This window comes from Primulina tabacum, chromosome 17, assembly GCF_025594145.1.
Source record: "Primulina tabacum isolate GXHZ01 chromosome 17, ASM2559414v2, whole genome shotgun sequence".
Taxonomy (NCBI): domain Eukaryota; kingdom Viridiplantae; phylum Streptophyta; class Magnoliopsida; order Lamiales; family Gesneriaceae; genus Primulina; species Primulina tabacum.
Window position 1 is genome coordinate 27,173,646 of NC_134566.1, and position 10,820 is coordinate 27,184,465.

General features: G+C 33.4%; 1 protein-coding gene across 5 annotated transcripts; it reads left to right on the plus strand.

Moving 5' to 3' along the window:
• The first annotated feature begins 1,888 nt into the window (after positions 1-1,888).
• LOC142531998 (uncharacterized) lies at positions 1,889-10,528 on the plus strand. Of its 5 annotated transcripts, none has more exons than XM_075638295.1 (2): positions 1,889-3,109; positions 10,118-10,528. In XM_075638295.1, the coding sequence occupies exon 1, from the start codon at positions 2,181-2,183 to the stop codon at positions 3,078-3,080; it is 900 nt and encodes a 299-aa protein (XP_075494410.1). In that variant the 5' UTR covers positions 1,889-2,180; the 3' UTR covers positions 3,081-3,109; positions 10,118-10,528. The 5 variants fall into 5 exon arrangements, with proteins under 5 accessions (XP_075494410.1, XP_075494412.1, XP_075494411.1 ...); XM_075638297.1 differs by lacking the exon at positions 10,118-10,528 and adding an exon at positions 7,110-10,026; XM_075638296.1 differs by lacking the exon at positions 10,118-10,528 and adding an exon at positions 6,429-6,844.
• The last annotated feature ends 292 nt before the right edge of the window (positions 10,529-10,820 follow it).

Consider the following 10,820-nt stretch of genomic DNA (forward strand, 5'->3'; position numbering starts at 1 on the left):
GTGAGACAGATATCTTATTTGGGTCATCCATGAAAAGATATTACTTTTTATGTCAAAGAGTATTACTTTTTATTGTGAATATCGGTAGGGTTGACCCGTCTCACAGATAAAGATTTGTGAGATCGTCTCAAAAAAACCTATTTATTTTAAAATATAAAATTTTACAATTTCCCTAATAATTTTGAAGTAGATATGATGGATGAAAGGTACACCCTAATTTCAAAATATGCATAAAGTGACACGCAAACCCCCTACAATTTCCACTTCTTTACATACGTGTTCTCCTTGTTATTGGTTAGTACAACCCAACCAATTTCTAAGATACACACATCTCTCCATAGCCAATGGTTTTATACCACGCACATCACGATGTTTTTCATTCGTTCTCCTTAATTATTACTTTGTCCGGTCGATAATACTTATTAAAACATGCATTGAATTTCCAAATTTAAGTTATTTTATCTCAATGACATACGATGCTAATGGATCAATATGAAATCTGATCCTTTAACATGAAAGATTTAAACATTACATTCTTCATAAAATCCATAAACAAAGAAATGACAAGTTGTTAACTCCATCACGCTAGTTATAAAGAAGAATATATCTCTTGTGAGACGATCTCACGAATATTTATCTGTGAGACGATTCGACTTTACCGATATTCACAATAAAAAGTAACACTCTTAGCATAAAAAATAATACTTTTTTATAGATGAGCCGAAATAAGATATCCATATAACAAAATATGACATGTGAGACCGTTTCATACAAGTTTTTGTCTATAAATAGATGACAAGTCGATAATGATCATCGTTTTATCTTATGATATTTTTGTTTTACTCCATCATAAAAACAAAAATTATATTTTTGTCTTTACACATTAAAGACTCATGGTCATAAAACACATTAAAGCTAATTCACCAAAACATTGACCGACCATTTAAGTTTTGAGTTTCACCTTAATAAACAAAATATCACATGATAATTTTTACATGTAATTGAAATTAACCCTTGTTGCAAGATATATCGAATGATAAAGTACAGTAACTTTCGTAAAAACCAATGAACTACACGGTGAAGAGAAAACAGTAGAGCAAAGCTTAAAGTAAACCAAATCGAGGCCTGTACGAAGTACAGTAGTCCTTAAAACAGATTCGTCCCATCCTGTATGTGCTTCGAGGATCGTCTTGGACGTCTGTTTCCCAGGATACAACTGAACAACCAGCAGTGACTTAACATGAGACACTACTACGGCGAACTGAAAACGTACCTTTACTTTATCACTGAGATTTCACGGATGCCAAATGGAAAGCTAACAATATGAAATGCAAGAGAATACTTGAAAGATATAATATTTTCATGTTTTTGAAATGAGGAAATGAACACACTATTTATAAGCCCAAAAATGTACAGCAAGAGTAATACAAGATTAATTAACTCAATTAATCTTCCCATTAACTCAAGAATATGAAGTGCCAAAACTCTTCAATTAACTCAAGAATGTGGAAAGTCAAAAGACACCTCCACAATAATGAGCCACAACTAATTCAAAAATGTGGATAGTCAAAAGACACTCCCACGTTCATGATACATAATTTTGATTCAAATTTCCAACAAACCCAAAATATTTACAATAACTCGCATCATTCTACAACCAATGACGAATGCCTCCAAACTAAACTCGAGGTTGGATCGGTCATGGTGGGTTAGTTAATTATATTAAGATTAATTTTGCGTATTTAGTGTGGTTTCAGACGGAATACTACTATGTCAACATACATATCGCCGGCGTGATATGTCTGAATTTAAGAGATCGGACAAATAAATAAAACGGATAACATATGTTTATCTAATGTGGTATGTCCAAAGTTTTGTTTGATTAATGGAGATCAAACTGAAAACACACACCTGTCTCATTTCTGGAACGTTGACAGTACGCTCTAATGATTCCTTTACTTAGCTAAGGTGTCTGTCCTCTTTTTTTTCTTTCCTAGTTGGTCCACTCCTGCATCAATCTTCTCCTTTCATGGCCTCCCACGTGTCCTTGTATTGCAACCTTTATATTTGGCTTTTGTTGCTGCTGCTGCGGGCTTGTAGCACCATTTAATCTTTCTCTTTTCTTCAGATTCCCGTTGTTCATATCTGAGGATCGATCGAGCTGATATATTGAATGATATATGCGTGGTTTTGAGGCAAGAAAAGCTTCGAAATCGAGGGAGGATAATGAGTACTCGGTGACCAACTGGCTAATGCTGAGGTTCAGGCCAATTGCTCCCAAGCCAGTCGCCGGAGATCGGCAGATCTCCGGCTCCGCCGTTGATCAGAGCAGGCGAAACGGCTTCGCCAAAACTGCTGGAAGAACCAAGAGAAGGTACGTTAGAGTTCGGGGTAGGCAAAACAAGCAACTGGTCAGGAGAAAAACTAGCGACGGGGAAAAATCAGGAGTCGAAGATGAATCCCAGGGAAAAGATAAGGTGACCCTTCAACTGCTACCGGCACCTGAGAGATCAGAAGATCGTGATAATTATTCTTTCGGTACCATAAGCTTTCAGAAAAGGCAGGAAAATCCGTCGATATGCATGTATCGTGATTCAGATCCGTCGTCTAAGTTATGTAACAGCGTCGTAAATCACAAGGCTGTGGACTCCAGGGACGTAACAGCCGAGCGAGCCCGTTCCGTGGCCGAAACGTGGATAATCGTGGAGTGTGTGACGGAAGGGTACGCAGACACTGCTGCGGGATTAGGTTTAGGGTTTTCGGACAGAGAAAAGATCGATAACCTGGAGATAGACGCGTGTCCCGGGTTCGTTTCGGACTGCACCAACAAGGTGGTGTGGGTGAATGAAGCGTGCAGGAAGATGATCCAGAACGGTGAAGATGATGCGACAGTGGTGAGGTTGGTTGTGAAGGAGAAGCTTCCCCATTTCTGGCCGTCGTTTGCATGTCGAGTGAGGTTGATGCAGCAAGGACCCAAGAGGTCGACAACTGTGGTATGCGACGTGTGGAGAATGGAAAACGAAGGGTTTGCATGGAAACTGGATGTAACCACTGCGCTGGGTTTAAGGTCTTTCCAATGAAGATCACAACATGATCCTGATTTCTCCAGGTGATTAATCTGTTTTAATTTTAGTTTTGAAAGGCAATACAATGGACAATTTTAAAAAATATTAACGATACTCAGATAAAATTGTATTTTTGGTCGTGTATATTTGTCTATTGATGTTTTGATATATAAGTTATTAAATTTCAATCTTAATTTAATATCATAACTATTTTGACAAAAGTTTGTGTGAGACGATCTCATGGGTCGTATTTTGTGAGACGAATATCTCATTTGGATCATTAATGAAAAAATATTACTTTTTATAATAAGAGTATTATTTTTTATTGTGAATATCGATATCCATCTCACGTATAAAGATTTGTGAGATCCGTCTCACAAAAGATCTACTCTATTATTTTTGTATTTGTTCTGATATGGTACTGACTGGACGTTAATGTGACGATTACATGAGTAGTCCATAAAAATTACAATTTCCTAAATTTTATATAGATTTCATGATATATATATATATGTATATATATATATGTATGTATGTATCTAAGATTTTGATGCGTACATTTAATTTCCACCAGTACAACTCACGGGGAAATTAAAAAATGCCATTGAGTTTTCAGTGTCCATTACTAAATCCAGCCATAGCTAGTTGATGTTATTCATAGGCAATCAGGGAGACATATAATATATATATATATATATATATATTATATAGTTATCAAAACCCCGTGCAATACGGTATAAATCGATCGAGAATAGTTAAATTAGTACAAGTATGTTAAAACGTCATGGTTAAATTGAAGATTGATTAAATGTTTTTTACAATGAAAATAAAAAATATCGAATTTTTATTTAGTTATTTAAAACTATTTACATACTTATTTATCCATACTTTGCAAATTTCTATTTTGTATTTTAGGAAAATATTCAAATAAATAGTAATCATGATAAAATAATAAGAATCTAATCAAACTTCAAATAAACAAGTTATAGTTGAGTTGAAAATTGATTTAAAAATTATATAAAAAAATTATAAATAACTAATCTGTTTTCTATATTTATAAATTTAGTTATCTAAAACTATTTAAGTATTTTATTTGTACATACTTTGCAAATATCTCATTATGCGTTTTTTTAGAATATATTCAAAAAAATAGTAATTGCTAGTCCAATTAATATTTTAGTTAAGTGAACATATCATTAAATATGATGAAAAATTTAAGTATAAATAATATGGTTGTTTTACAATTGGATTTAATTTCTTTAAAAAATAATAAATATTTTTTTAAAATTTAAAATAGTTATCAATTTTTTATCTACAATTATTTACATGTTATCGTAATATAATATGATATAATAAATATTTTTACAATTAAAGTTGGTATTTTAGTTAAATTTTATCTGGAGATAACAAAAGAGTGGGTATGATGAGGCAGGTTTTTTTTAAAACTTTTTTTAAATTATAATTTTTTAATGATAATCACTACATAATAGTAAATGTTTAAAAATTAACAAATCAAAGTTATTTTTCATTTTTATATCGATAATATTTAGTAACCAAAAAATATTATCACAATTTAAAAACTATTAATTTAAATACAATTAATAAAAAAATGTTAGGATCGAGAAATAGTTTAGAGGAAGATGAATAAACTTTTTGAAAATATTTGCTTTTAAAATTTGTTTTCAACCATTTTTAGGCGATTTAAAGTTTTTCTCAAATAGTTATAAATATGAACCACTTGAAAAGTGCGGAAAATAGTTCAATATTTATAATGATAGTTTCAACCGGTTGGCAGTCTAATCAACAAGATATTGTTTGAAATGTAAAAGCTTGCGAAAAGTAAAGACACTAAATTTTATGGATGCTCAGAGATAAAACTCCTTCTTCCTCTGTAAGGAAGATTTCACTAAAAGAATTTTGCTTTACAAAACTCTTTGCAACAACCCACTCTTTTAAGAACTCTCGATTCATCAGACACCGCTATTAATCAAATAACCAAATGTTACTGATGTAAGTAAAACAATCTGTTTTAGTAGCACGAATATGATATTTGAATAATCAGATATCTTTTTGTCGAGTACGTGCTCGATGAGCGATGATAAATTTGATCTTTGATTGCGCTCATATTCTTTAAGTATGCAGGCTTGCAGTAATCGCACTATTGAAAGCTTGATTATTATGTGTATTTCTTGCATACTTCCAGCTCTTCTTATATAACTTGTCATTCCAAAGGTCGGAAAGATATGAGTAACGTTAACCTGTAACCTTGAAATGATGTGTCACTATCAGCTGCAAATACATTAAATGTTCTTCAGCAAAGCATTTAATGTTATTTTTGCTAGCATATGTTTGAATCACGTTCCTTGAGGAGTTACTGCTAAATATTCTTTTATGACAACTGTTTTTATCATCAGAACTTGTAGGATATAAGTAATCTTTCTTTTGTGAGATAGTGACATAAATGCAAATCCATATCGGGACTGGTGCAGAAGATGGTTGTCTTGTAGCGGTGCAAAACCATTGAATGTCCTGAACCGATCAGAGAATGTCTTTCATTAAGTGGGCAATAAATAGCTCTTTAATGACTCGATTTAATGTCTTCGAACAACCGGTTGAGAAGTTCTTTAGAGTTTGAACTTCTTCTCTTCAAATGGTTGAATGGTAGGCGGTCTGAAATTCAAGCGGCTGAAGACTAGGAGGTTGTAAGTTTAAATAGTTGAACTGGTTCCTGTTATACACAGAAGATTAGCAACTGTTTCCTGAAAAAGTAAGTGTTGTTTTGATTTTGTCGATCATCAAAACTGTGGATAGTAGTAATTCCTTAACAAAAAAATCATAATTATATATTTTCATCACTATTTGGTCTAAAAGACGAAATATTTGCGGGAAAAATTTGTCCATAACAAACACGCTTGTTAAAATACCTTAAAGCTGCCTATATAAAATTACGAGTTTTACTTTACATAAAGTTCATCGATAAATAATAATAATAATAATAATCATTGGATATAAAAAATTTCGTATAATTCAAGGTTTTGATTCCGGATCAAGGTTTAAAAATCAATCAAATTCAATTAGAATACTCGATTTGGTCCGACCCTAAACCACATTAACTGGTTCCATATTGAACGAGTTATGTTGGATCGGTTATGGATCAACCCAATCTATTAACTGAAAGAAAAAATAATTCTTGGTTTCCAAAGATTAAATTTATGTTCTAATATTATCTTTTTCTTATTTATATGATTGTGTAAAATAATTAATTATGGGTTTTTTCTTTCTAGATACGTGACAATTATGATATGATATCATTATTTAAATAGAGTTTATTTTTGACAAAACTCTTGTTTGCATATTTTGTAGGATTATTTTTTGACATAAACCCTAGGAGACAAGGAGGTTATAAATAAGAGAAGTCAGCCGAGAAAAAAGACTTTTCGTGGCTTCGCACATTTGTACTTTTGCACGCCATGAACTTAAGAGGAAAAAACAATTCACACAGACCTTTTTTTGAATAATATTGTTTTATGTGTTGCCTTGATTGTGAGACATCTGCAGACAACACGCAGTGGAAGTGTCGGTTGAAGATCGTGTTTTTATTACTTCAGTTTTCGACACCGTGTTTTGCTTTCTTGAATACGTTTTACTTTGATTATTTTTTTTAGAAAGCAATTTGTTTTATCTATGTTGAGGAAATTAGTTTTCGTTAAAATTACTAGTGTTGGTTTTCTTGTAATTATTTTTCCATGAGGCAACACACAAGTATTTATAATACTCGTGCATATTTAATACATCATACTTTATTTATTAAAGTTGAATTGTGTTCTTAATTGAAATATTCCGGTGCATGTTGTGGATTGGCGTTGCCAACACCTCGCACAACGCCTAAATATGATATACACCAATTCAATAATTTCTATAATTTTATGTTGAACAAAACTTTATAAGTGATATCAGAGCCTACGCTTGATATATTAAGTGTTTATTCTAGCATTTTTGTTTAATAGTTTGCTTAATTAATGGACGCATCATTTGCAAATGCAGCACTTCGACCATCTGTTTTGGATGGGTCCAACTACAGTCTATGGAAGGATAAGATCAGAATATACATTAAATCCATTGATGAAAGAGTATGACAACGAGTTGTCAGGGGTTGGAATCCACCGAAAAGAATAGATGAAGATGATGATAGCCTGATAAAGCTTGAAAACGAATTAACAACTGATGAAGTACAACTTTCGAATGACAATTCAAAGGACTTAAATGTCATTTTCACCTCAGTTGACCTAAATATGTTCAGCTTGATTACAAACTGCGTATTAGCTAAGTATGCGTGGGAAATTCTTCAGAAACATTGTAAAGGTTCTGAAAGTTTGCGAAGAACGAAGTTGAGACTGCTGACGTCCAAATTTGAGAATCTGAGGATGGAAGAAACTGTAACAATCATTGATTATGATCGATGCCTCAAAGAGATTTCCAACGAAGCATTCAGTCTGGGTGGTCTAATCTCGAATGAATGTCTCGTTAGCAAAGAACTAAGATCACTGCCCGCATGATTTAATATCAAATTTTGTGCAATTGATGAAGCAAAAGAAACAACTCAACTTGCACCGGAAGATCTGATAGCTCACTCCGCACCTTCGAGATGAATATGGATATGCAAAAGAAAGATAAGGATAAGACGATCGTTTTCCAGTATCAAATGACTCATTTAATGATTTTTTTTCAACTGTCACAAGAAGTTAATGAGTCGGATCTTTGTGAGAACTCTATCTCTTATATCACAGAGAAGTTTGGAGATTATTTGAAGAGGATTAGGGACAAAAAAAGGACTGAACAACCATCCAAATTACCCAGTATCACTGCTTCTAAAAAACCATAGAAGTTTCCCGCCCAACGATAGTTTCAGCAAAAGAATGAAGGCAAGGACCAGTTTAATCCGAAAAAATATTACTATGTGCAATGCAGAGAGTGCAATGCCTTTGGACATTATGTCAACGAATGTACGAACAAATCTCTCAAGAATAAAGGACTTAATGTTTCCCTAAGTGATGAAGAATCTGATGAGGAGGAGAAATCCAATGAATAAGATAATCACACCTCCTTGAATACTTCTAGAAGAAAAATGTTGGTTACAAGTGAATCCACTAGGTGTTGCCTCGGTGTTGCCACACCTAGCGAGAACACCTTGCTCAAAATCATTATGTCTCAATTCAATAACTTCTACAAATTTAAGAGTAGATGAAGATTTGGAAGCTGATGATGAAGAAATCACTCTAGAGCATAACACAAAACTATATGAAGAGTTGTATGCTGGCTGGACTAAGAGAAACAAGTTGAACACAACTCTCACAAAGGAGAATACAGAGCTGAATTCTGTAGTTGTTCAACTCGAGTACATCTAAGCTTGATTCCATATTCATGATGGGAAGAGACAGTAAGACTGGATTAGGCTTCAAAAATAGTGTCCTTGAAGTTGGATCTAAATCAACTTTTTTGTGAAAGAAAAAGTTGATACGTCTAAACAGCCCCAAGCCACATCTACGATTAAGAAATCTCCACAGAAAAGACAAGTTGCTGCTCAAAAGACGAAGCCAAGGAAACGCAAGTATGTATGTCACTACTATTTTAAACCTGGTCATATAAAAAACTACTGTTTTAAGTTTAGAGAAGACCACATGAACAACAAAGTAAATCAGATGCTGCCCAACACCTCCTGCAGCACCTCCAACCATCAACCTACAATAAGGAAAATTTTGGTACCAAAGGTAAAAATTCACTGTAATGCTGTGTATACATCAATAAAAACTAACACTGCAGGTCACTGATACTTTGATAGTGGAAGCTCAGACCACATGACAGGTTCAAAAGAACACTTCACGGATTACGTTGAACAAAAAAGTGGTAGAGTAACATATGGGGGGAGAGCAAAATGAAGGATTGTTGGAAAAAGAATATTGAATGTTGAAGGACTGCCGAAGCTCCATGTGATACATGTCGAGGGAATAAACTCAAATTTGATAAGCATTAGCTAATTGTGTGATGATAATTTACATGTTAAGTTTGATAAACATACATGTGAAGTTTTTGATGATACTAATGCGTGCATGATGACATGTACAAGATCTTTGGATAATTGCTATCAATTAGGAGAAGAACTCACATACAAACGTGCAAAGGTAAGTGAACTTGACATTTGACATAAAAAAATTGAGGCATGCAAATTTCAAAACACTGAAGAATCTCTGTATATATGATGTCGTACGACGTATGTCTAATTTGTCATATGGTATATCATATGTGTTTGGAGATTGCCAAAAAGGTATGCAAACTCGCGCGTCATACTCCGTGTTGTCACACTTCGGGACAACACTTTGGCTTGAGTTGTTACACATGGATCTTATGGGTCGTATCGAAGTGAAAAGATTTGGAGGTAAGAAATATATATTTTTGTGTGTCGATACGTTTTTCATGAGTAAGTTTTATTAGAGAAAAGTCGGACACCTTTGTCACATTAAAAAATTTAGTAAAAAAAATTACTAATCTCCATAATTTGAAAGTGGGGAGAATCAAGACTGATCATGGTAAGAAATTTGAATATTTTTTGTTCTCGTCTTTTTGTGATATGAAATGTATTTCATATGAATTATACGCTCCAAAAACTCCACAACAAAATGGCATAGTCGAATGTAAGAATATAAGACTACAAGAAATGATTAAGGTGATGCTGAGCTCAACGTACATCTCAAACCGTTTTTGGGCTGATGCCCTAACACTGCATGCCATATTGCAAACCGTGTGTATTTAAGAAATGGTTTAACAATGACACCATATGAGATAATAATGGGAAAGAAACCAAATCTTAAATATTTTCATGTTTTTTGGTTATGTTTTTTATGTCTTGAATAAAAGAGATCACTAGCAAAATTTGACTCGAAAAGTGATAAGTGTTTGTTTATTGGATATGCCACTAATAGTCGTGATTAATATGTTTAATCTAAGAATTAGGACTATTATGGAGTCTATTAATGTTTTTTTTTATGATCATGCAGATCTCAAAAGGAAAACTGTCGAGGATGGCATGGATGACATGCTGAAAATTTCCATCTCGTTGGAAAATCCAGATGTTGTCCCCAAATGTTGCAAAATCGAGCACAACACATGACTTTGAAGTGATTGAACCCGAGGATGAACATAAAAGAGATTACGATGCAATCAAAGATTGTAAGAATATCCCAAACAAAATTCAGAAAAATCATCATTCGTCCCAAATCATTGGAAATGTGAGTGGAGACATACAAACCCGAAAGGAAGAAAATGTTGACTACCACAAAATGGTCGGGTTAGTGTGCATGAGTTTCATGTACTCACATGTTAGACATTCATTTTTTGTATCTAACATTGAACAAAATACTATTGAGGAAGCATTGAAAGATGATTTTTGGAATGATGAGCTTGAACAATTTGTTCGAAATGATACGTGGTACTTAGTTCCACCTCCTGACGATGGAAACATAATTGGTACAAATATATTTTTAAAAATAAAACCGATGAGTCAGGAAACATCATTAAGAACAAAGCAAAGCTGGTTGCTTAAGGGTACACCTAGGTAGAGAGTGTTGACTTTGATGGGACCTTTTCTCCTGTAGCCCGCATTGAGTCAGTCCGACTATTACTAGCTATTGCACGTTATATAAAGATCAAAATCTATCAAATGGATGTAAAAAATGCATTTTTGAATGACATTTTGTGTGA

What these genes read in the sequence shown, in the direction of transcription:
- LOC142531998 (XM_075638295.1), top strand. Translation starts at nt 2,181, where the DNA reads ATGCGTGGTTTTGAGGCAAGAAAAGCTTCGAAATCGAGGGAGGATAAT.